The sequence below is a fragment of the Dysidea avara genome, chromosome 1 (genome assembly GCF_963678975.1).
Source record: "Dysidea avara chromosome 1, odDysAvar1.4, whole genome shotgun sequence".
Classification (NCBI taxonomy): domain Eukaryota; kingdom Metazoa; phylum Porifera; class Demospongiae; order Dictyoceratida; family Dysideidae; genus Dysidea; species Dysidea avara.
The window spans coordinates 7,473,627-7,500,321 of NC_089272.1; the positions used below are offsets into that span (position 1 = coordinate 7,473,627).

The 26,695-nt window shown below is 37.5% G+C and overlaps 2 protein-coding genes across 2 annotated transcripts in view; one reads left to right on the forward strand and one right to left on the reverse strand.

The window, feature by feature from the left end:
- LOC136254307 (glucose-6-phosphate exchanger SLC37A2-like) overlaps positions 1 to 26,695 on the reverse strand; it is a gene marked incomplete in the record, with an annotated part of 323,373 nt that overhangs the window by 137,378 nt on the left and 159,300 nt on the right.
- LOC136254237 (uncharacterized) lies at positions 380 to 25,968 on the forward strand. The gene is made up of 7 exons (XM_066046904.1): positions 380 to 610; positions 662 to 891; positions 10,544 to 10,731; positions 11,239 to 11,321; positions 11,376 to 11,587; positions 11,643 to 11,827; positions 25,718 to 25,968. The coding sequence occupies exons 1-7, from the start codon at positions 459 to 461 to the stop codon at positions 25,850 to 25,852; spliced, it is 1,185 nt and encodes a 394-aa protein (XP_065902976.1). The 5' UTR covers positions 380 to 458; the 3' UTR covers positions 25,853 to 25,968.

The following is a 26,695-nucleotide window of genomic DNA, read 5'->3' on the forward strand; positions in this document are numbered from 1 at the left end:
GCCTAAGGATTCTCTACTGGCGAAAATCTTCATAGTTTAGTCTTTGAAATCACAATTATAACGTTGTATAGCCGAGTCATGTATAGCAGGTTGCGACCTTTTTTTTTTTTTTTTGGTCTTCGACTTACAGCTAGGCTGAAGTTGAGTGGAATCTGAAACCCCCTCTGAAAATTTCTAGATCCGCCACTGCACATCTATTCTAGACACAACTGACTACGATAATTTTTCAAATAATTTACAACTAGACCTATGCCTATAAACTAATAATTAACTACTGTATGCTGTTTGTTTTTTATTTTTTTTTCCTGGGCATGGGCCAGCTGTGCTGACTGCCCAGTAGTCTACACATTAATAAATAAAATTAAGGGAGAGTGCTGAAGCCATACAAGTGGAAAGGTATTTCTGGTGGTTTGGTCGCTACGTACTAGAACTGTTTGAGTCCGGTGACTCTGAGATACATGGTTAGTATGATGCGAGCTATGTTGTGCGTGCTACAACTACTAGTCCTACTGGAGATCACGCTGGCCGCCAATTGGACAACCGCGCCGGCGCCGGTTCAACCAGCGGTTCAATGTACCTCTGGAGATCGCAACATTGAACCATTAATAAAGTGACCGACTTTACCGCCTATAACCTACTCGTGTAGTGTTTGTGTGTCTAGGGACGGGTACTGGAAGGTGGACATAGCAAAATATTACTGCTCAGGACCAGACTCCAATTGCGGTGCGCCGCGCACGTTGTACATGGCGTTCTGTCAGCCTTTACCAGCTAATGGAATTCCCGGTTGCGATACGAGTGAGTTGGGACCGACAAGTCTATGCATCACTAACGGCACAGTAGGATATAGTATTGGTGCTTATGATGATTCCGATAACCTTTTTAGGTACAACGGTGAGTAATTATAATGTACGTAGCTATGTAGTAACCATATCAAAACATATGTATGGGATTTGTCAAATCAAGCATTTTCAGCTGGTCAACATTAAAAGTTTCCAAAACACTGGGTTAAACCCTTAAAAATTAAGAATTATGCATTAAATAAACCTACTGTAATATCTGTTTAAAATCTTTTTTGAAACCTCAGATCAACTTGGTAAAACAGGCTGATCATAAAATCTCATCATTCCTTGTCATTCGTTGTCCAATGCAAAATACATGTATTTTACACTACATGCAAAAACACTAATTTACAACCTTTAACTCACAAAATTTCTACAGCACACCATACAATAAAAGAAAGCCCTTGAATTTCTCTATCCAATTCCGACCATACTAATGGGAAAATGTCGCCATAGCGACAGTTGTTTACTGCTGATGATGACATAATACGCGCTCCATACATTAACCTATTGGAAAATTTACTTCTCTTGGTGGGAAATCCCAATTTACAAGTTGTTATCTTTAACCAAATTCACTAAATTTGGTATCATTCTACGCAGCAAAGGATGCTTAACAAGACTCCGACCGTACAAATTGTTAAACAGGTTAGTTTACAGAGATATGTTGAAAAACACTTGTTTTTACGGGCATTCTGAACACGTAAATTTTGCTGTACAAGGTTCCTTTTTTGCTTCCCATTCGTTACTACACAAAGAACTTACACGTGAATCGAATCGCCTTTCATCAAGGAATCTGATAAACCAAACTTCGTGTCTGTCAACCAGAGTACGCGGAAGTTATGCCACCTTGTTTAGAAGAGTGTCATTTTATACAAAACGGGCGTAACCCATTCGGAAATCCGGAATATCTTACACACGTTTTGATATGCTTGAACCCGGCCATAGCTATGACAGTCGACTGCTAGCCCCAGTGAATGCATAACTGGCCGGATGTGTGTATGATAGTGTGCATGTGTCAAGGTTGAAACTGGAAACTGGGTCAGTAACCCAAATAAAGATCCCATGTGCACTAAAGAGCGTGGTCTGGCTAACAGTTGCTATGGCTTCAGATTTCACGATGATTTATGAGGGATTTTGGAGAGAAATGAGGGAAAAGTATTGAGCATTCTATTACAAAAACCTTCCCTAGGCAGGATAACTTGCCATGCAACAAGTACTTTACCTAGTAACCTACTTTTTAACAATACTTGTCTGTTTTTCATTACAATTACTCTTGCATTACATTTAAAAAAAAAACCTTCTTAGCATAGAATAAATATGTTTTTGTCCTCAAAAAATGGCAGATGTGCCATTTTGATAATGCCATGCCTTAGTGTGCACGGGTCTATAGTATGCTGACATAGTTTAATTCAACAGAATTAAGTACAATTTGCAGCATGGGGACGATGTTTCCTGCAGTCAGTGCGGTATTACAGCAAGGATTGTTTTAATTTAGCGGTAAGCTACTTGTTAACCACAACCAATTGTGGTATATCCATCTAGCTAGCACTGCCATGAAATAAAGGAAGATAATATGTTAGATTCCCATATAACATTGTTCATGACTACATATGGGTGTATCGCTAGGTACAAGACACTTGTTAATGCTTTGTGCTTATTGCTTACTACATAAACCCATGCATAATTAAACCTTTCGGTATATGTGTAGACATTATGTGTGCATTGGAATGATCAATGAAAGCCTTGTTGTTATTGTTATGTTACCCATGCAAGATAGTTTCCCATGATCAATATTTGCATCATAAATACATTTACAAAGTACAGGAACTCATAAGTGCTACAAGGCACCTTTAGTGCTTATGAGCTCCTGGTCTACTACATGTACAATAGTCACGTTTGGTAATAGAGTTTTGGAACCCATGGCCAACCTGGTCCCTCCTCCAGAGCAAGCCTTATAATAATCCAAACAGCAAAACAAAATTTGCCAAATTTTAGTCTCACAAGTCTCACAAAAAACTGGTGAGACTAAAATGAAGGACTGCACTTCACATAATGGTCATGACTGAATAGGCCAGTTTCAAGTAAGGCCTTAGGAATACAATCAGTGTTAATGTCTATTGCATAATCACTGGATGCTGTGGATGCCCATAAAAATGTATTGAGCCATTGGGAAAACGATTAACTGACAATAAAATTTGGTTACATAAAAAGTATACAGTATGTTCTAATTTTCTGTACATGGAAAGAAACTACATTGATTTCTCTTTCATTTCGTGGTTGTCCGCTGTGAATAGGAAGAAGGATGCCTGAGTTATAGGGTGGTGAAGTTAGAAATGTACATAGGATTGCAGAGTACATAGGATTGTCTGTCCATAAACTTAAACAAATAATACAAGCTTCACTGCATGATTTGATTTTAGTATTGAGCAGGTACACAGGGGCATAGGAAGATTATGGGCGCCCTACTAAATATTGACTTGATTTTTTCTTCAAAGAATTTCTGGTCGCATTAGAAATGGTAGAATCAGTAACTCTGTTTAGAATATAGACATTAACTAATAAACAGTTAAATTTACCGCACTTTTGTTTAAGCCTATAAACACCAGATCAAGGCAGATGGTGTCACTGACAAGTTAGAAAAGGAAGGATGAGTGATTTGATTCTGCATAGCAAGAAATATTAATATAAGTGCCCATGGCATCCATGCTTCCTACCATACATCCCTACTGGTACAAACAGTGGACTGGATCAAACTACCTGATCACCTAGTGACAACAGCAGACATGGACTTTATTAGACAGAAAATCCCTTTCTACTGAAATATCAGGCTTAACCAGCATTACAACAGGCCAACCATGCAAGCTGGATGAGCCTTTGAAACTTTTCCTAGTGCCTAGTTTCGTCATGAATCAATTATTTTTCTACATGGAATATTGTATAAAAGTATGTCTTTGCTACATCATTTCCGATCCATGACAACACCAAATGATCAATCCACAGGACTGTGAAGATTTTTTGTCAAATTATAATCACGTAGTGTGCTGTTTTAGTTGTTTGATCTGATATAGTATGTATGCTCTCACTTAAACCTTTTAATATACAGTGTAAGCTCTGAATTAACTGTAAATTTGATGTTATACTGAAGAGATAACTCCTGTGGCAACAGAATATTATACTCAAGTTGCCACAGGAGTCATTCCTTTGGTATGAAATTCATGCTTCCAAATTTACTGTGTAGGAAGCCTATACACCTAAACTGCCACAAGAAATTTTTTGTGTGCATTGCTGTTGGACATCCAGTTTTACCACATAGTGCTGTGAATATATTTTGTAGTAAACCCAAAGAAGCCAGATTGTGATCAGTTAGTGCAGTACGAAGGATTCAATTTTTGGTCAGGTGATTATTTCTTCACTAACATTATAGTCGCTACTGGGTTGCATAATTCCTTCCACTTGTATGTAATAATTGTCTACCCACTGGTTGATCTACTTTACAAAGTCTTTGAATCCTTTTCAGCTATAGGAAGTCTGAGTGAGCGCACTATGCCCACTAATCGACAATGGAGTATATTGCAAGACACACATGGATTTGTGACAGTCAGGAGCTCATTAGCAGTGCACCTTAGTAGCTCATAAGCACTTCACCTTAGTAGCTCCTGCTACAGTATACTTCATCTTGGTTATAACACAAAATAACTGTATAATATACTAATCCTATAGTTATGCTACCTTTCATTTTGCCACTAAAGGAAGTCACAAACCTGTTTGTGATTACTTAACGGCTTCTTAAGAGTAGACAAATGCTAAATCACAGGGTGAACCTGAGTGGGTCAATTATGTATATAGAATATAGATGCATAATATTATAGCCATCATGTATCTGTTATAAACATGAAAAGAGTTCATGGGCTGGTGTTGATGATATAGCAAATTTTTCTGCAATTTAACTGATTCAGTCTCGTTGGAGATAAGTAATTAGCTAAACTATTCCTATCCTGCAGACCATGTGTTTTACTATCAATTAATGTATCATGCCCAATCAGTGCTCAAAGTAACATTTGACAACCAGACAATGTAGCTATTACATTCTGTATTTCTGCATGGTCAAGTTCAGACATTGTGTTTGGATGACTCATACACTGTACAGCTGCTGGAGTGCAGCCTATCAAATACAGTGGCATTTAATAAGCAAAATTTGTTGATGGTTTCTGGTGACCACAAGTTATGGTTATGCCCTGGTGGTGGTTTATAGCAAACACACTATTGGAGTATCAGAATCCATAACAAAATTCATCATGTGACCAGTGATAGCACCAGACCATATTTGTTGTGTATTGTGTAGTGGTAGTTCACTGGCACTAGTTTATGCAATGGGGTCTCTATTGTATACCAATAAATGTTTATTGTAATTAGCTACCATATTAACTGTTTACAGTAATTTTGTGTGTATATAGTGCTAAGTAGTTTTGATATTTCATAAATGGTACGGTATTGTCAACTTGATATTGCAGTAGAGTTGCAACAATACAGTGTTTAGATGTATCGATATGTTGCCTTTGGTGTATCGCTATACAGCACGATACAAAGTGGAGTCTAAACAATAGTCTATGTCGTCTTTTATGGGAAATAAGTGAGCTATTTCTTCTTTGAGAAGCATTACATACTATTCAGCTTAACCACAATGTGCAATGATTTGATTGTTAGCCATGTTGACAAGCCACGATCTGTCAATATATCACAATATTATGTGATATATCGATATGGTTTGACTTTGTATCGATGCAACAATATTGTCTTAATGATACAATATGTGATATATTGATATGTGACAGGGCCTGCAAAAATAGGGCATGTGGGCATGTAAAAATTGCCTACTTTTTCAAATTACGATGCATCATAACTTTGTATTCCATTATTGCTCAGTCATGACATTTTTAGCACTTATTGAAATTTACAATACAAGTTACAGAATGAAATTATTCTGTCACAGTACTGATATATGAGATGTTAGATGGTGGGGTGTAGATTGATTATTTGACTAAATATTGTCATGTTCAGCACTAATTTTGTGTTTCTTTTCATACAATGTTTGACAACACAAAATGATCCACTAGTGTCGGACCATAGTATGGGCTATCAGGTAGCTTCCATCTATGGTGATGATATTTCTGTATACTGCATGTTGCTAATATCATGCAATTTGCACTGCAATTAACTTGTATAATAGCATCACTTTGGTTAGTTCATGTTATATATTACACAAAGAGTATTCCCAAGACAAAATGTTGTACTTAATTGATTCTACAATATTATTTTCTCTTATACACTCCTTTATATGTTATATTTTTCAAATAGTACTTGCGGCATATTTTAATTGCCTCATTGCATTCTTTCTATTGCTACGACAGCATTGTATGTGTTTTGCTTGCTATATAGCTAAATCCTGTGAATTAGATGGTATCAAGGCACACTGTATGTAGTGTGTTGTGTGGCCAAGAACGGTGGCACCCCTTTTTTGAGTTTACATATATAGGCCAAAATGTTTCGTGAAAATTGTCAGGTGTATACAGGGTATAAGTTAACCATCATAGCAGTACCTTTTAGTGGTATGAAAGAAATCGGAGTAACAGCTACTGAGTTAGTAACACTAAAAGGCAAAAACCAAGCAAAAATATAAAATTACTTGAAAGTTCTAGTATAATTTCATAAACCTGTCAATGATATTCTTTGATTGTTACAAAACATTCTGAGTGTGTTTTATTAAAAATATTATATTGTTACTAAAATTAAATTGTTGACAAATAAACATGTGACTGTAACTTCTGTTTTCAGACATAATTATAAGAAACAAAAAAGTGTCAGTAAAAGCATCAGAGTATGGCTTAAGTACAAAAAGTGAAAGCCATGCAAAAACAGCTACTGTGAAAAATTAAATGCACTTGCATAGGTTATAAAGCTATGAAGTCAAAGGTGGCAGCCTTAATATTAACATCATTTCAGCCATTTCTTGGCCACCACCTTTGATCTCACACCTTTGAAAGCTGTACCTTTTTTTACAGCTTGGCTGTAATCTATATATATAAAGCTGTCTATATGTACATCTGCTTCATTACGCCACTAACTCAACAACCAAAGCACATATTGACACGGGATTTTAACAAAATTAAGCGCTCATCATCTGGCAACTTTAAGTTTGTTGTTACAAACCACTATGTGCTTCCTTTCATTCTCTATAAAGCGTTGAAGGTGTTGGTGTATAGGAAAGCTTGAGCTACATCCCTGTCAAAACCACAAACAAACAGCCAAAGCGTTACCGTATAGATCTGTTAACCCAGAGGTCCCAAGTTCAATTCCTGCCCATGACAACTTTTTTTTCTTCTCAGTGCCACCTTTTCGTGACACACGTTTTCATGTGTCAGCTATTGACGATGATTACTCGGCAATCTGTGCATGTATCAACATGATTTACACGCGAAATGCAGTCCTCACCATCTGGCTACATCACAAAGTTTACTACATGCACTCCTTTGTCCGCTACAGCATGTTGAAGGCCATGATGCAGAGAAAACTTCAGTTGCTTTCCATTGCTAACCACATGATAAACAGCTCAGCTGGTAAAGCACCTCCCTGAGTTGTTGTGATCACTGCTGTGTGTAGAGTGTGAGTTCGAATCCCGCCAGTGACAAAAAAAATTTTTTTTTTTCGTTTTATACACCTTTTTGGTGCATACGTTTTCTAACTCAACTTTTTTTCTCATAGTAGGTTCATAGCATCCTGGTATTGCTACACCACATGTGGACTGTTGGAAAAGTATACAGTAGCACATTTGATAAGTATAGGGCAGACATGGGCAGGCCAATTAGATGCAGTCTATGTGTTTGTCCTGTGTGTTCTATTAGAGTAAGAGCCTCCTTTTTGTAACTCCAATTCTTTGTGATGTGATGAAGTGTGTATCTGTGTATTTTCTCAAACCTTTAATTGTTTGCAGTATAGCTACAACTTACCTTAAATAGTGTTGACCACGTTACTGCAGTACCTGCATAATAGGATAGCACCACATAATTCTGCTGTTTAGTTAACTCCACTTTAATTATTAGGCTTGCATGATGGAAGTGTCTTCTCTTTGTAACTCCAATTCTTTGTGATGTTAATTCCTAAATCATAGCTAGGAAGTGTGTTCCTGTGCATTAAGTTAAGTTTGCTCAAACCTTTGCCTGCAGTATAGCTACAACTGCTTTAATACTCTTTGTTGACCACATTATTACAGTGCCTGCATGATAAGGACAGCACCACACACTGCTTGAAGGTTCTTAGTTTACTAATTTGTTAAGATTCCTTACTGTAGATATACTGATAGTAAAGTGTCAGTAGACTTAAGTATATGGAACATAATTATTTTACTAAGTTTTAAACTCTCAGTAAAACATCAGTGAATGCGGGTTTACTGAAAAACTACTAAAATAACAAACAATTAACTGTTCCATGTACTGGGGATATACCACTGTAGTAAACTAAGATATTTCGAGCAGTGACATAATTTGTACAATTAATTTTACATGCAATTCTGCTGTTTAGTTAACCCCATGTTCACATAATTTTAATTAGTGCTTGCATGATGGTCAAATAAGGTTTATACAAGAAATCAACATGTATGCATGCTACTTTAGGACATGATCTTTAGTGTTTCATTCCCAATGCAGTGGTTCATGCTATTGTGGTTAATGTGGAATGTGAAATGGTCCTGCACGTAGGGCAGGTACCAGTGCTAGTCTATATATACAAAGCTGTTTGTCTATCTGTCCGTCTGCTTCGTTATGCCGCTAACTCAACAACCAAAGCATGTATCGACACGGGACTTTAACGAAATTAAGCGCTCGTCATCTGGCAACTCCAAGTTTGTTGTTACACATCGCTACATGTTTCCATTCATTCTTTATAAAGCGTTGAAGGCATTGGTGTAGAGGAAAACTTGAGCTAAATTCCTGTCAAAACCACGAACAAACAGTCAAAGTGTTAGTGTATAGAACCGTTAATCCAAAGGTCCAGGGTTCGATTCCTGCCCATGACAACTTTATTTTCTTCTTAGTGCTACCTTTTCGTGACACAATTTTTCATATGTCAGGTATTGATGATGATTACTTAACAATCTGCACACATCTCGACATGATTCGCATGCAAAATGAAATGCTCACCATCTGGCTATGTCACAAAGTTTATTGCAAGCTTCTACGTGTGTTCCTTCATCCACTACAGCATGTTGAAGGCCATGATGTAGAGAAGACCTCAGCTACATTCCATTGCTAACCACATGATAAACAACTCAGCTGGTAAAGCACCTCCCTGAAGTTGTTGCTGGGTTCAAATCCTGCCTGTGACAAAAAAAAATTTTCGGTTTGTATACCTTTTTGGTGCATACTTCTTCCAGCTCACTTTTTTTTCATATAACACTACTGGAGATTTTGTCCATGAAAATCCTATTTAAAAATGTTCACCCTGTGAAAAGTGAAGTTTTCATTGGCATGAAAATAAAATTTCATTGGTGCCACCCAATGAAAACTTAATTTTTCACAGGGTGAACATTTTTTTCATTGGATTTTCATGGACAAAATCTCCAGTAGTGTAAGGTCATAGCATCCAGGTTTTGGTTTTATTGCTTGCAGTATAGCTACAAGTGCTTTAAATACTGTTGACCACATTAATACAGTGCCTGCATGATAGGATAGCACCACATAATTTGCACATGTCTTGGTAATTATTGTTTTAGCTTACATGCAATTCTGCTGTTTCATGTTCTCATCACTTTAACTATTAGGCTTGCATGATGGTGGAATAAGGTTCATAATATCACCATGCATGCTACTTTAGGACGTGATCTTAAATGCTTTTCCTAATACATTGATTTGTGTTATTGTGTGTTTGTTTGTTCATTTGTTTATCACTGTTTATAGACCTCAGTTATTATGGTTAATGTGAAAACGTGAAATAGTCCTACACGTACAGTCATTCCTTCATCCGCTACAACATGTTGAAGGCCATGATGTAGAGAAAACTTCAGCTGCATTCCATTTCTAACCACACAATAAACAATTCAGCTGGTAAAGCACCTCCCTGAAGTTGTTGCAGTTACTATTGTGTAGGGTGTGGGGTCACAGGCGTAACTTTCTTTTTAATTTTGTCTACCTTTTTAGTGCATAGCTCAGTACTTCTCCTAACTTAACTTTTTGCTTATAGTAAGTTCATAGCTTGCTCACAGCGTACAAACTGTTGGAAAAGTATACGGTAGCACATTTGATAGGTATAGGGCAGGCGTGGGCATGCCAATTGGGTGCATGTACATCTGTCTGTGTGTTTCTCCTGTGTGTTCTATTAGAGTAAGTACCTTCTCTTTGTAACTCCAATTCTTTGTGATGTGATGAAGTGTGTACCTGTGTATTAAGTTACTTTTGCTCAAACCCCTTGCAGTATAGCTAAAAGTGCTTTAAATACTATTGACCACGTTATTACAGTGCCTTCATGATAGGATAGCACCACATAATTTGCACATGTTTTGATAATTATTAGTTTAGCTTACATGCAATTCTGCTGTTTAGTTAACCCCATGTTCACATTATTAGGCTTGCTAATGTGAAAATGTGAAATGGTCCTGCACGTAGGGCAGGTACTGTACCTATGCTAGTGTAATAGTATTTGTAATTTGTGTACAGGAATTGCAGAAACTCGACTCATGGCAACTTTTAGAAATGGATCTACCGACAGTATGTGTTTACATTCTTATTTAACCACAATATCTTTTGAATGCAATCCACATAATGTGTGGGAAATTAATGGAGCAAATGTTGTTGATGTTACAGCTTATGTGATAGAGTTATCCTACTTTTATTATGCTTGTAATGTAAGTAATAATGTACAAAGTAGTAGTGTTTTAATTGTCAAATGTTGTTAATCTCTGCTCTTGCTTCAGATTCGTGCATATACTTTCAGATAGGGCAAAGAGCTGTTCTACAGTGTCTATTTGTCTTGAAATGTGAAGTGGTAGAATATGATAAGCATTGAGCATTTTCTCTACCTATGATAATGTTTAAGATAAAGTTTGCACAATGAGTCTTTATTTATTTTGAATATCCTGCCGCAGATCTTGAGCAGATTTTTATAAGCTTTGCGTATAAGACTTTATTTGTGCTGAAATATCTTTATTTTACAACTAGGGGCTAAGGAGAGGGGTAATTGTGACTAAAAGCTAGTTGTGAATTGTGGTGGGATCGTAAAAGTAAAAAAAAGTAATAATAAAAAGCTATACCAATTTAGATTTATTCCCCACCAGTTAAATGTGACAAAATGTAGAACAGTACTCTGCATAGTTGTATATGCTGTGACCAGATCTTTATTGTGCACATGTTAGTTATTTTTCAGATTTGGGTACAGCAAACTGTGCAAGCCAGCAGTTTGTGGATCACCACAACATGATACAACAACACTAACCAGGTAATAGTACTATAGCGATAATAGTTTAGTGACATGTGACAATTATTTATCTAGTCCTGATTACTGGCAAGTCAGTATACCAGAAGAATCGTGTCGGAGATTTTTTGAGGGTGGTGGCTGCACCTTGTACATGAGCTTCTGTAAACAACTGTCTGGTATTGATCATTGTAACAACTTTGTGAATAGTTCAATATGTATCACCAATGGTACAACAGATTATAGTCTTGGATCATACAATAATCGTCTTAACCCATTTGCAGGTTCTGGTAAGTGCCCTATACAATTCTGCTCTTCTAATTTATGATCCTTGTTGTACTTTAGACAATGAAACATTGTTAGTAGCTTACAATGACAGTAACCAAAATCCAAGATGTCCAAGTGGGAATGTGGGATCTATCATCACCTTCGATTGCACAAAAGAAGCAAAATGGAGTGAGTCTGGATGCAAGGGGGATGCTGCCGATTATTTGATTGAACTGTTACAAAATCCAGAAGATCCTTGTTTGGTATGTAAAATCATAAGCATGTGACTGTACTGTTCACAAGATGTGTATACAATACCCACATACAATATAATCAGCACCCAAAATGTGAGGCAATCTCATTGCTTGTATGACACTTCTTATCAGTGGCATATTTACTTATGGATCTAGTCTACTAGCCTTACCAGAGGTATTTGCATGCAATACTTTCGATAGAACAATCAAATGACCAAATAATGGTTGGAGTTGTATGTAACCCATTTGCAAATAAGCCTATCTGATCCAAAACAGCCAAGCTGTAAAAAAATAGTTCGGCCCTCAGAAAGGCTATGGTGAAAAAAGATGTGAAATCCAAGGTGGTGGCCAAGAAATTGCTGTGATGGTTAGTTACGGTAAAAATTTTAATAATGACAATTCAGGTGAATTTGGTGCCACTTGGTCTTGGCACAAAATTCACCTGAATTGTCATTATTAAAATTTTTACCCTTAACCTACCATCACAGCATTCAAAATCTGCTTCATCTTGTTCGTCTTCCTGTGGTAAAGAAAAAATGATAGGTTAAAAAGCCCTAAAGCCAGCCATAGGCTGGCTTTGGGGTATACAGATACAAAAACAAGTGAAATCTGATCCAAAACAACCTAGCTGTAAAAAAGAGTGCTGCCCTCAGAAAGGCTATGGTGAAAAAAATGTGAAATCCAAGGTGGCGGCCAAGAAATTACTTTAACTAATTCAGATTTATCAGTAAATGTACGAATTATATAACACATACATTTATTACATGTCAGTTATTTCCTATGGATAACTTGTTTGCAGCTGATCTCTCTACTGGGTGACTTGAAATGTAGCTGAACTCTGTACAGGGTGATTTTGTTTGTAGCTGAGCTCTCTACAAGGTGATTTGTTTCCTCTACAGGGTTACTTTGTCTGGCTTATCTCTCTAAAGAGTAATTTGCTTTTGTAGCTGAACTCTCTACAGGATGATCCTTCTAGCTGATCTCGCTACAGGATGACTTGTTACTAGCTGAACTCTATACAGGGTGATTTGTTTGTATCTGCACTCTCTACAAGGTAACTTCTTCTAGCTGATCTTTCTACAGGGCGATTTATTTGTAGCTGAATTCTCTACAGGGTGATTTGTTTGCAGCTGCACTCTCTACATGGTAGTTTCTTTGTAGCTGAACTCTCTACAATGTAACTTCTTCTAGCTGAACTCTCTACAAGGTGACTTGTTTCTAGATGAGCTCTCTACAGATGATTTGTTTGCAGCTGAACTCTCTTACATGCTGGTTTCTTTGTAGCTGAACTCTCTACAAGGTGACTTCTTCTAGCTGATCTCTCTACAGGATGATTTGTTTCTAACTGAACTCTCTACAGGGTGATCTGTTTATAGCTGAACTTTCTGCCAGGTGATTTGTTTGCAGCTGAACTCTCTACATGATGGTTTCTTTGTAACTGAACTCTCGACAAGGTAACTTCTTCTAGCTGATCTCTCTGCAGGGCAATTTGTTTGTAGCTGAATTCTCTACAGGGTGATTTGTTTGCAGCTGAACTCTCTACATGGTGGTTTCTTAGTAGCTGAACTCTCTACAACGTGACTTCTTTTAGTTGAACTCTCTACAGGGTGTTCTTTTCATAGCCTAACTCTCTACAGGATGATTTGTTTGCAGCTGAACTCTCTACATGATGGTTTCTTTGTAGCTGAACTCTCTATTAGGTACCTTCTTCTAGCTGATCTGACTACAGAGTGACTTGTTTGCAGCTGAATTCTCTACAGAATAACTTGCAATGTAATATAATTGAGTACTTATAAACACAGCTGAATGCTCTATTAGGGTGACTGTTCTATTAGAGTATCTCGATCTCGCATTTGCTACACTTAGTTGCCTTTCGAATCATTAACTCAGTGGTTTGCAATCCGATTCTTCTGTACTACTGCAAGGGCTTTCTAGGATGACTATTCCAGCTACATACTGATTTTCAGCTCATTGCTCTATGCGGCTTGCCTGGTACACACAAAAACTAATAATTTTTTTATTCATAAAAATCGATCGCGTAATTTTGACACAGGTTGGGTTATGTGTCATATCTCCATGGTCTTTATCCCGATTCCTTTCAAACCACAAAAAGGCACTCCTACGATGGTTACTCCATCTACGTATCAATCTTCAACTGATTCCTCCAAGGGGTTTACGACAGACCTTCGACCTTATTTTACGCAAATAATTGGTGATAACTCCGTGAATGTTCATCGGATTCCTATCAAAGTTGGTACTGAGATCCGCCTTAATGAACCCTTTACGTGTGCCAAACTTCAGCCTGATCCGAGCATGCATTTGTGTTTTATGGTTGATTTTGCGAAGTGTGCGAAATGAAGAAGATGAAGAAAAAAACAAATTAAAACAAAATTTTGTTTGCTCGTATCTCAGAAATGGCTGGAGCGATTTTCTTCAAATTTGGTATGTAGACCCCCCTAACTGGCCGGCACGTCTCTAGCAAATTTGGTTCTAATCAGATTAGGGATCAGAGAGCTACATAGGTGTGAAAATTGCGTTTTCTTTCTTCCTGTATACTCACGGTGTGGCGCGCCGGCTTCTTGGGCCGCACGACACACTACCGTGTGTCTTGATATGCACAACTCCTGAGTACTGTTAATTGTTTTCTCATTTGGTGTCTTTGACCCCCATGCTTCATCCACTGGAAGTTAATTGTTGCCAATAAATATAGGAAGATCTTAACAATTTTACTAGCTGCTGATTTTTTGAGTGACAATCTGACCATAATCCTTCTGTACTAGGTGGCTACATCTCAAGTAGTAATGTTAGGTAAGCATGCATATATATGTATGTAATAGTTATACCATGGGCAAGAGTGCTTGGCCTGATATATACGCACAAGTCCAAGGGCCGCAGGCCCAAGGGTAAGTGTGTATGTATATACAGGCAAAGCACGAGTGCCCATGGTATAACTAATCTAATCAAAAACAGCCAAGCTGTAAAAAAGGTGCGGCCCCCATAAAGGCCATGGTGAAAAAAGATGTGAAATCCAAGGTGGCGGCCAAGAAATGGCTGTGATGGTAGGTTAATGGTTACATTTTAATAACAACAATTCAGGTGAATTTGGTGCCAAGACCAAGCGGCACAAAATTCACCTGAATTGCCATTATTAAAATGTAACCATTAACCTACCATCACAGCCATTTCTTGGCCGCCACCTTGGATTTCACATCTTTTTTCACCATGGCCTTTATGGGGGCCGCACCTTTTTTATAGCTTGGCTGTTTTTGATTAGATATCACTTCTTTTTGTATTTGTATACTGCAAAGCCGGCCTATGACTGGCTTTGGGGCTTTTATAACCCATGTGTTTTTTTCTTTACCACTGGAAGAAGAAAAGAACTTAAAGAAGAATTTTAGTACTTCAATTATTTTTGATTTTATTAGTAATTATACAAATTATATACATATATTTATTACATGCTCATTATTCCCCACAGGATTTTTTTTGCAGCTGATCTATCTACTGGGTGACTTGAAATGTAGCTGAACTATATACAGGATGGTTTCTTTGTAGCTGAACTCTCTGTAACAGGTGATTTGTTTGCAGCTAAACTCTCTACATGGTGGTGTCTTTATAGCCAAACTCTCTACATGATGGTTTCTTTGTAGCTGAACTCTCTATAAGGTGACTTCGTCTAGCTGAACTCTCTACAGGGTGATTTGTTTGCAGCTGAACTCTCTACATGATGGTTTCTTTGTAGCTGAACTCTCTACAAGGTGACTTCGTCCAGTTGATCTCTCTACGGGGTGATTTGTTTCTAACTGAACTCTCTACAGGTGAATTGTTTGCAGCTAAACTCTCTACATGGTGGTTTCTTTGTAGCTGAACTCTCTACAAGGTAACTTCTTCTCTACAGGGTGATTTGTTGTAGTTGAATTCTCTACAAGGTGGTTTGTATGAGGCTGAACTCTCTACAAGGCGGTTTCTTTGTAGCTGAACTCTCTACACAGTGATTTGTTTGCAGCTGAACTCTCTACATGATGGTTTCTTTGTAACTGAACACTCTACAAGGTGACTTCTTCTAGCTGATCTTTCTACAGAGTGAATTGTTGTAGCTGAACTATCTACAAGGTAACTTCTTCTAGCTGATCTCTATACAGGGTTATTTGTTTGTAGTTGAATTCTGTACAGGTGGTTTCTTTGTAGCTGAACTCTGTACATGATGGTTTCTTTGTAGCTAAACTCTTTACAAGGTGACTAGCTGAACTCTCTACGGGGTAATTTCTTTGTAGCTGAACTCTCTATATGATGGTTTCTTTGTAAATGAACTCTCTACAAGGTGAATTCTTCTACCTGATCTCTCTACAGGGTGATTTGTTTGTAACTGAACTCTGTACAAGTACGTTTTTGTGGGTGATCTCACTGCAGGTTGATTTGTTTGTAGCTGAACTCACTAAAGGGTGATTTTGCTTGTAGCTGAACTCCTTGCATTGTATCTAGTTTCTAGCTGATCTCTCTACAGGGTGATTTGTTTGTAGCTGATCTCTCTGCAGGTTGATTAATTTGCAGCCGATCTCTCTACAAGGTAATTTGTTTGTAGCTGAACTGTCTATAAAGTGATTTATTTGTAGCTGATCTCTCTGCAGGTTGATTTGTTTTAGCTGAACTCTCTACAGGGTGATTTACTTGTAGCTGAACTCCTTACATTGTGACTAGTTTCTAGCTGATCTCTCTACAGGGTGATTTGTTTGTAGCTGATCTCTCTACAAGTTGATTTGTGTGTAGCTGATCTTTCTACTGGTTGATTTGTTTGTAGCCGATCTCTCTACAGGGTAATTTGTTTGTAGCTGAACTCTGTACAAGGTGCTTTTTTGTAGGTGATCTCACTGCAGGTTGATTTGTTTGTAGCTGAACTCACTAAAGGGTGATTTGCTTGTAGCTGAACTCCTTACATTGTGTCCAGTTTCTAGCTGATCTCTCTACAGAGTGATTTGTTTGTAGCTGAACTCTCTATAAGGTGATTTATTTGTAGCTGAACTCCTTACATTGTGTGTAGTTTCTAGCTGATCTCTCTACAGGGTGATTTGTTTGTAATTGATCTCTCTGCAGGTTGATTTGTTTTAGCTGAACTCTCTGCAGGCTGATTTGTTTGTAGCCGATCTCTCTACAGGGTAATTTGTTTGTAGCTGAACTCTCTACAAGTTGATTTGTGTGCAGCTGATCTCTCTGCAGGTTGATTTGTTTGTAGCCGATCTCTCTACAGGGCAATTTGTTTGTAGCTGATCTCTCTACAGGGTGATTTTTTTGTAGCTGACCTCTCTTCAGGGTGATTTGTTTCTAGCTGATCTCTCTACAGGGTGATTTTTTGTAGCTGACCTCTCTTCAGGGTAATTTGTTTCTAGCTGATTGCTCTACAGGTTGATTTGTTTGTAGATGAACTCTCTACAGGGTAATTTGCTTGTAGCTGAACTCCTTACTTTGTGTCTAGTTTGTAGCTGATCTCTCTACAGGGTGATTTGTTTGTAGCTGAACTCCTTACATTGTGTGTAGTTTCTAGCTGATCTCTCTACAGGGTGATTTGTTTGTAGCTGATCTCTCTACAAGTTGATTTGTGTGTATATAGCTGATCTCTCTGCAGATTGATTCGTTTGTAGCCGATCTCTCTACAGGTAATCTGTTTGTAGCTGAACTCTCTATAAGGTGATTTGTTTGTAGCTGATCTCTCTGCAGGTTGATTTGTTTTAGCTGAACTCTCTACAGGGTGATTGCTTGTAGCTGAACTCCTTACATTGTGTCTAGTTTCTAGCTGATGTCTCTACAGGGTGATTTTTTGTAGCTGAACTCTCTTCAGGAGGGTGATTTGTTTCTAGCTGATCTCTCTACAGGTAGATTTGTGTTGATTTGTTCATTGCTGATCGCTCTAAAGGTAATTGATTTGTTGCAGTTGAACACCCTGCAAAGTGTTTTGTTTGTAGCTGATCACTCAAAAGGGTAATTTGTTTGTAGCTGAACTCTCTCCACAGTGACTTGTGTGTAGCTGAATTCTGTGTAACTGAATTCTCTAGAGAGTGACTTAATTGTAGCTGAATTCTCTACACAGTGCATGACTTGTTTATAGCTGAACTTTCTTCAGTGTGACTTGTAATGTTCTGAATCTCTATAGTGGCATATTTGCTTAACTCTCCACATGGTGACTGTCTTCTTGCTGAACTGTCTATAAGATTAACTGTTTGCAGCTGAACTCCCTACAGAATAACTTGTGATGTAATAAAATTCTATAATGGAGTAAATAAATTAGCCGAATGCTCTATTAGGGTGACTGTTCTATTAGAGTATCTCGATCTCGCATTTGCTACACGGAGTTGGCTTTCGAATCATAACTCAGTGGTTTGTAATCCGATTCTTCTGTACTACTGCAAGGACTTTCTATGACGATTATTCCAGCTATACACCGATTTTCAGCTCATTGCTCTAAGCGGTTTGCCTAGTAGGCGTGAAAACTAATACTTTTTTATTCATAAAAATCGATCGCGTAATTGTGACACAGGTTGGGTTTTGTGTCATATCTCCGTGGTCTTTATCTCGATTCCTTTCAAACCACCAAAAGGCACTCCTACGATGGTTACTCCATCTACATAGCAATTTTCAACTCATTCCATGGAGCGGTTTACCCTGTAGGCGTGACAACAAATCGATATTGTTTTACGCGAATAATCGGTCATAACTCCTGAACCATTCATCGGATTTGTACCAAATTTGATGGTAGGATTCGCCTTTGGACTCCCTTTCTGTGTGCCAAATTTCAAGGCGATCGGAGTACGCGTTTGCCTGTTATAGCAATTTTTGCAAGTGTGCGAAAAGACGAAGAAGAAGAAAAAAAAAACGAAACTTTGGCAGCTCGTATCTCGGAAATGGCTGGAGCGCTTTCCTTAAAATTTGGAATGTAGACTCCCTTGGCTGGCGGGCAACTGTGTAGCAAATTTGGTTCCAATCAGATAAGTGATCACCGAGATACAAAGGTGTGAAAATGACGTTTTCGTTCTTCCTGTCAATATACTCACGGTGTGGCGCGCCGGCTTCTTGGGCCGCACGACACACTACCGTGTGTCTTGATATGTTCTACTTTAGCATTTAGACTCACCTAATTGGCAAAATCTTTAGTTGCTATACCCTTCTCTTATATAGGGAACCAAGTAAGGTATAATTTTGGGATTGAATTTTGCCAAACAAACTGTGATTGTGGGATTCAATTTTAATACATCAAACAGTAGTTTGATTTTATTATTGCTAATATAGCAATTTTAAGAGACTAGTGTTAATTATGTTACTTTAATTGCTACATTTACAAAAGTAAAAAACAAACTACTGTTAATCTATTAAAATTGAATCCCACAATCACAGGTTGTTTGGCAGAATTCAATCCCACAATCACAGCTTACTTGATTCCCTATATAAGAGAAGAGGATAACAGTATAACATCAAAGAAATCTCATGATTTCTGGATAATAGTGTGCACACCTATTAGGTATGCAATGTCTCAAGTTAACGAGATATATGCACTGGTGGCAGTGCGTATATCTCGTTAAGGCAGTGTGTAACGAGATATACGTGTTAACATTTTGAGTCAATGCAATATGTGATATATATGCACTGGCTTTCCTTTGGTCTGAGGTGTGAAAGTGGTATATATATATATATATACACGTTTCATCTTAAGCAGTGTGTGGTTACATCCATACAGTTCTTATCTGTGGTTGAAATAGAGTCAGTTTGTATTCTTAGAATTGTAAAAGTTATAATATATGTGACCCGCTAAGAAAATTTTTGTATGCACTGAAATTCAGTTCAAACCAATAAAACCTATATACCACTGGATTTGCCTATGTATGGGAGTAAGAGAATCTTTTTTCATGTTCACACAGCAAAGTTATGGGCATTTATTTACAATGCAGTAAAAGCAACGTTTACCATTGTCTTTTCTTAGTTGGAATGGCCTTCTTTGTCAACACGGAGGAGTACAAGGAAAGCACTTGCCAGTTCATGGTGCACAGATTGAGCCAAGTCCCATCTTCGTACTTGTTTCAGCTGTGGGTTATTATCGATTATCTAAGCGCCTGTAATTTATTGCCCATATTGTTGTACAAATTACTGTTACAACTATCAAGCACTATAATTCCAATACTATTCATCATAAAAGGCTGAAACTTTTACTGTCCACTCTTTGTATAAAATAGAGTTTGAGGAATGTATGAAAATGGCTGGATTTTGCTCAGCCAGTCACATATGTGACCGTCTCAGCAAAAACCCGACTTGTTCACACAATTAAAGATTATTTTTATTTACTCAGCATTATCTGCAGCGTCAAAGGAATAGATCAAAGTTTTAGCCTTCTGTGGTGTAAAGTTTGGAATTATAGCACTAAACAGTTTGAAGAGTAAGATAATCAATTTGTACAGCAACTATATTGAAAATAAACTATAGGTGCTTACATATGCAGCCATAACGTTCGTTTGGATTAGTCTACAACATTGCAATTTGGCTTAGAATGTTCACCATGGATCAGCACATCAGCCAACGTATAGTGTTAGCCCTGTAGATACTTGTACATATGGATATGAAGGCGGTTTGGTAGACGAAACAATGATGATCTTGTTTACGTTTACCACATTGTAAACAAATACACATGACATGCACACTGTTAAAGCTACAAAACACGAAACAAAGATTTTGAACTCTCCACGAGCAGGCAAATAAGATGGTATATAGTTTTAATCGATTTGAGTCTTTCTTCTTCGAGTACTGGCCCAATAAAAACTTGCATATTTTCTTTGTAGCATGAGTAATTTTATGAATTATTTTTAAAATTTGCGGATTTTCTCAATATGCGTGCTTGTGCGAACAAGTCAGGTTTTTGCTGAGACGGTCACATATAGATGGAACCCCCGGACACTCCAGCCTTTGACAACAGGCATAAGCCTGCATACACTCTCTACTAAGTCAAATATTCAAAATATGATATAAAAATGCATATTTGTTACATATAATAACTATAGCGATTATTTGAATTCTGCAATGTATTGACAAGAGTAGAAAGACACACAGAAATGTGTCTTGCAACCAAGAAAATCAGCACACCATACCATGCGTATATTGACAGGAAAAAGAAAATGCAATTTTCATACATTAAAGCAATGTGATCCCTTTCCATAACACATCATTATTGCATTATAGCTGTTTGCCAAGTAGGGTAGGCCACACAACATGAAATTGCTCCTGAGATATGTAGCTATGCATGGCCAAAGTTTCAATTTTGTTTCTAAAGATTGTTTCTTTTCAAGCACTTTACAAAAATTAACGCAAACTGATAAGTTGAAAGATAAATAAGTCTGATAAATATTCACAGTGCTATGCATTTTAAAAAGATCGACTTTTGTCATGATTTCAGGGTAACCGTTTACAAGAACAAGTTGAAATTTGGTGCATAGACCAATCATCGTAGCAATGCCTTATGATGGAATAACAGCTACAGAGCTACAAAGCAAAAACCAAACAACTGTAATATTGCGGCGATAAGATAACTTAATACAACTGTCACCATTGGGCATTTACCAGAGTTCAAACCAAGGACCTTCACACTAAACGCTCAACTCCTTAACCACTGAGCCACTGGTATCACAGCTGTTCACCTCACTTGATTTCCACTTTATAAATGCAAATTCTACCTATAATCAAAACTGTAGATCTACCATTGGAAATTCTAGAACATTCTATGTATAAATCCCCCCCCCCTCCCCCCCAAAAAAATGTGCACTCTATTAGAGTATTACAATAAAAGTCAAATAAGACATACAATAAAATACAGTTATCACTTCAATAATCATCATAGTGTCTGTAGATAGGAGGAAATACCATTCCAAACCATATAACATTGAAAAAGCAATGAAATCACACATAAACAGCCAAGCTATGAAAAAAGGTGTGGCTTTGCATGATTTATAATTGAAAGGTGGTGGCCAAGAAATGGCCACACCTTTTTCACAGCTTGCATAATAAGAAATTTGAGAGTGCTTTATTAGAGAGTTTTGATGATATTATATTTCTCCTGGTGTCTAAAGAGTAATTCAGCAGGAAACCTTATACTTGTAATTCCCTGACGGATGGTTAGCTAGCAGCTTATCTAGGTAATGAAAACCATATAAGTGCCGAATAGGCCTTGGTACAAGGCATTTTGTTAATGTGATTCATTATTGCAATGAATAATTTATCTATATATCAGCTTACATTACACTACAAGTTTAAGGAAAAATTGGAAATCCAGGGATTAAATGTTCACTAGTGTATCTGCAGGTGTAGGCAACCTCCCTTGTTTCCTTACTTTTTTTTATGATCCCTAATTGAACTTAAAATTTTTAATTTTTCCTTAAATTTGTTTGTTTACTTTTTTGTAACATTATTATGACTGGTGAACCCACGCATATCGCCTCAAAAGGAAGGATGGTGCCTGAAAAATTGTTTTCGTCTGAGCGTGTGCCACAGCTATCAAAACTGCTTTGAAAGTGCAGTGGCCATTACACTTCGTTTTCAGCTATGTTCAGCCCGTTACTCAGCACTACACATGAAAAGCAGTAGAAGAGGTGCCTCTGCAACAATCCAGTCACTTCAAAAATATGACGATTCGTGTACCCCAACTATCAATTACTGCCTTGAAAGTGCAGCGGCCATTGCTCTTCGCTTTCAGCTATGTTCAGCCCATTACACTGCGTTACAAACAAAGAACAGTGTTAGAATCGTCTCTGAAATCAGTCCATTCACCACGGAAATACGTACGATTCCTGTTCATAAATGTACTGTAGGGAAGTCATGCATCGCGCTACCGCGAATCAACACCTTAGGCTGTCGGCTAAAAGAAATGGGACACAAAGGAGGACAAAGGTAAGTCCATGATGTGTGCATTGTACATACTGCGGTATGTCAAAAGACATGTCTCAGGACGAAGCGACATTGAGCAGTGAAAACATTAAGCCCATAGCCTTACCCATTATCGAGTTATGCTTGCCTGAAGGCATCAGGCAGGCAGGCAGGCAGTTAGTTACTAGAAAATCCCATTGAATATTTTATTTTATTTTGTAACTATTTATTAGAAGCCTTTAGGATCATACTGAAGGCACTTTTGGGCTTGTTTATACCTAACCAATTCTGCCAAGGTGCCAGGATGGAGTTGTGAAGCTGGTTTTTGGGTGAATGTTTTGGCTAGGAAAACCCAAATCTCCATGATCCTTAATATACAGTACTACTGTACTATATGATAGGAGGACTAAATAGCAGTACTTCTGATGTTGGTTGAAATAGTTTAAAAGTCTCTAATAGAGCATTCAGTAATGACCTCCATTTCTTGTAATAGGCTATAATTATATGGAATGATTTTTAAGCATGCACCTATTGTGTGCCCCAACCACCCTTGGCTGCTAATTCTGTTAGACATATTTTTTATTTATACTTTGCAGGTAGGCCCCCCAGCCGATTTTGCTGTCATACCAAAAGCATCTAAGTATAATGCCACTATAATAGAGACAACAAACGTATAATGCAAATGTTGGAAAGAAAGCACACAATGAACACAAGTTGTGTTATTAAACTATTACTTGGCTGGCTATTTACACTTTGCAGAATACCTTAATACAGCAGTCGCTTACCTGCAGTTTGAAAACACTGATGTACAGTGGACCTCCAAATCTTAATAGGTGCTCAGAATTGTTTGGATATCTGAAGCTAATACATTTATATACAGAGCACTATTGAAATACTCTAATAGAACATACACTTGTACTCTAATAGAAAAGTTAATTCCAATTTTGGATAAACGAGAATCAGATAACAGAGGATCTAATTAATAAAACAGTCAACTTAATTTTGAAAGCATAATTTTGAGTACAGTATACTTGATTTCTGAGCACTACTCAAAAGCATTGTAGGTAAAAAAATGAACATAGTATGTTGGGGGCTATTTGCATCAATTATCTTTCACCTATAGGCCTATAAATCAAAATGTAGTGTGGGTACAGTCAATGTTACAAGGCCGGAGGAGACAGGCCGGTTGGTCAGGCCTGAGCCAGACCAATAATCTGGAGCTGAACCAACTAGCTGACTAGCTTGAACTATATTATTCTCATGCAATCTTTGGACGATCATATAGCTACATACATTTTACAGATGTTATTGAAAATGCATGACACGAGTAGTTACCTAGTTTCTCAGCCTAACTAAGCACAAAACTACACATATAGTACTTCCAATTACCTTACAGTGTATACAGCATAGCATTCGTATCGTTTTGCACAGAAATGATTGTGGGCTCTACATACAGTATCACGTGTGCTGACAGTTGGCATTTATCACGTGTAAGGCAGGTGCCTTCTTTGATTCTAAACCAGCACACTTATATCACAATTCAATTTTCATACAATAATCATTAGCATTTCCTTGGCTTGTCTCTAATTGGCTTCTTTTACTGGGTGAAGGGCTGGCAGTGACAAACCAGGTGACCCATTCCGTGGCAAGAAGCTGTACACCCATACATTACATGGCGGCCATCTAGGTGAGATTTTGAGTAAAAATTACTTCTCTTCAACTACCCACTTGTCCTGTTGAGATACTGAGCAAACTCTTAGTCTCACCCACATCACGCCATTTTCGAATACTGCCGGATTGGTCTCATGACTGTCCACCAGTATATTTATGTGATGATCCATTCACTTCATACAAACCAGTATAGTAGTATACTGCATTTTTGTAGCTGTGTAGCTTTTTATTGTAGCTGTGTGAATTCACTGTATAGTTACAGCTAACTGCCCAGTCGATTAATTATATCCTAGCTAAATGCTGCATGGGTTTCCTTTGAAATTTGGGGGGAAATTTGCAAGTTGCTAGCTAGTTTTACTTTAAAATTTAGCATCATTTAAAAATTTTAAAGCATTTTCGAGCATGCAAAAATTCTGCAGTTCCTGGGGGTTGCACCCCCAGACTCCGCTTGAACTTCTAATAAATGAACCATACAGCAAGTTTCATGCTGTGTCCCCTGTATGTCAGGTCTACAATTGTAGATAGTATAGAAAGACTGAAGAACAACAGATAGGCTTAAGCATATTTATATAGCTAGCTAGTAGTGAAATATCACTAACATTACATATCTGAGTGTCTAATTTTCAAAAAGTTCCTGTGGGGGCATGCCCCCAGACCCCCCTAGAATGCTCGTGCTTTGCACTTCACAGAGTGTACTTCGCACACTGTGCAGCAACTCCTCTCTCATTGGCATGTATATATAGTAGCAATTTCAACATTATAGTCAATGGCCTGACCAACTCAATTTTCCCTCCTCCGGCCCTATGTTATAATGTCATGGTGTACTGTCCATAACCCATAGTGATTATTACACACACTTTTATCATGGCTAAAATTTGTGAGATCAACTGACACAATGAATTATTACATATCCACTCCATAATAGATGTTTGTATAAGGATCATCGCTGGCCAGTATTCATGACTTCATGTGTATAGGTCTATGGCCATTTGAGCCCCTGATGAATCTAGGGATAATTAAATATTATTTATGCATGCCTTATTCTAGTGATGCACCAATAAGATATTTTGCTTATTATCCAATATTGAAATTTACAGAATGGTCGATACCCACAACCAATCCGATGTTTATATTCAACTATATTATTTTAAAACTTTACTTTTGTCTTATTGTTCTGTGAACAATAACATCAATGTCAGTAAAATAAACTGCTAATAATTGCCAATGCTGACATTGTTGAAATTTGGCCATTAAACCAACTTCCGATCATTTATCAATTAATCGGTGCATCACTACCTTATTCTATACATTGTTATACTGCATTACTACTGTGCACAGGTGTTCATAGAGTTGACCTACAGTGGAGCATATAAAATGAACAAGACTTCACCTGATGGAGAGTCAAATGGAGACTTATGTGGTCCTTCTCTCTTGCTCATTATGTTGCTGATTTTTTCATTAGCTGTCTTTTAGCAATGTGTGTGAATGACAAGGACACAACAAACATAACAATATAACCAGCTGATAGGTGTGTATTATACTGTCTTATTTCATTATATTTACTTTGCCATGTGCTTTGGCTGTTATAATTATATTGCATTTCAGTGGTGGATCAGATATAAGAAAATTGGGGGCTCCACTCTGTAGTCTCTAGTGTATATAGCTCAATAGTTGGTCTATTGGCCCATCTTGCTAGTTAGACAGCTAGCTATGTTATGATTATGCGATACATAGCATTTCACCAAAGAAAGTTGTGTGCTGTTAGTGAGCCAGTTTCTGATCCTTCACAGTAACAGCAGGTATTACACAGTACGTACTCCTCCCTTCAGTGACTATATATAACTGATTCTGACTTATGCAAAAAGTCTTTCCACTGAATCAAAAGGAGAGTGAACTCCTAGCTGGTTTTAGAAATCCACTGTGGTTCCCCTTGTTTAGTGCTTTTATTGCAATGATCCTATACTGACTTTTAGAAAATCTCAACATGGGTGATCATCATTTTAGATGGGGTTGTCTGTTCTCTATTATTTAAAATATATACTTTTAGCTACAGTACTTCATTGAACACAAGCAAATGTTACGATTTAGAACTGTTGTACAAGATTAGCCATGCATGAATGATAAATAAAAACAAGTTACATGCATCCATTACACAATTGATATACTGTAGGTGCTTGTTAGTGGGAAGTGATGAATGATGTAGGTATTATAGTGTATCAACGTTAATAATGGTGGTGGTCATATTATCTGGCAGTGATTGAGTGATATTCTCTGAGAAAGATGGTGGTGATGCAGTCACATTGAATTAACAGAGTG

What these genes read in the sequence shown, in the direction of transcription:
- LOC136254237 (XM_066046904.1), top strand. Translation starts at nt 459, where the DNA reads ATGGTTAGTATGATGCGAGCTATGTTGTGCGTGCTACAACTACTAGTC. An exon ending in TAACCTTTTTAGGTACAACG is followed by an intron (nt 892 to 10,543) that starts GTGAGTAATTAT and finishes ATTTGTGTACAG; the next exon opens with GAATTGCAGAAACTCGACTC. An exon ending in ATCCAGAAGATCCTTGTTTG is followed by an intron (nt 11,828 to 25,717) that starts GTATGTAAAATC and finishes TACTGTGCACAG; the next exon opens with GTGTTCATAGAGTTGACCTA.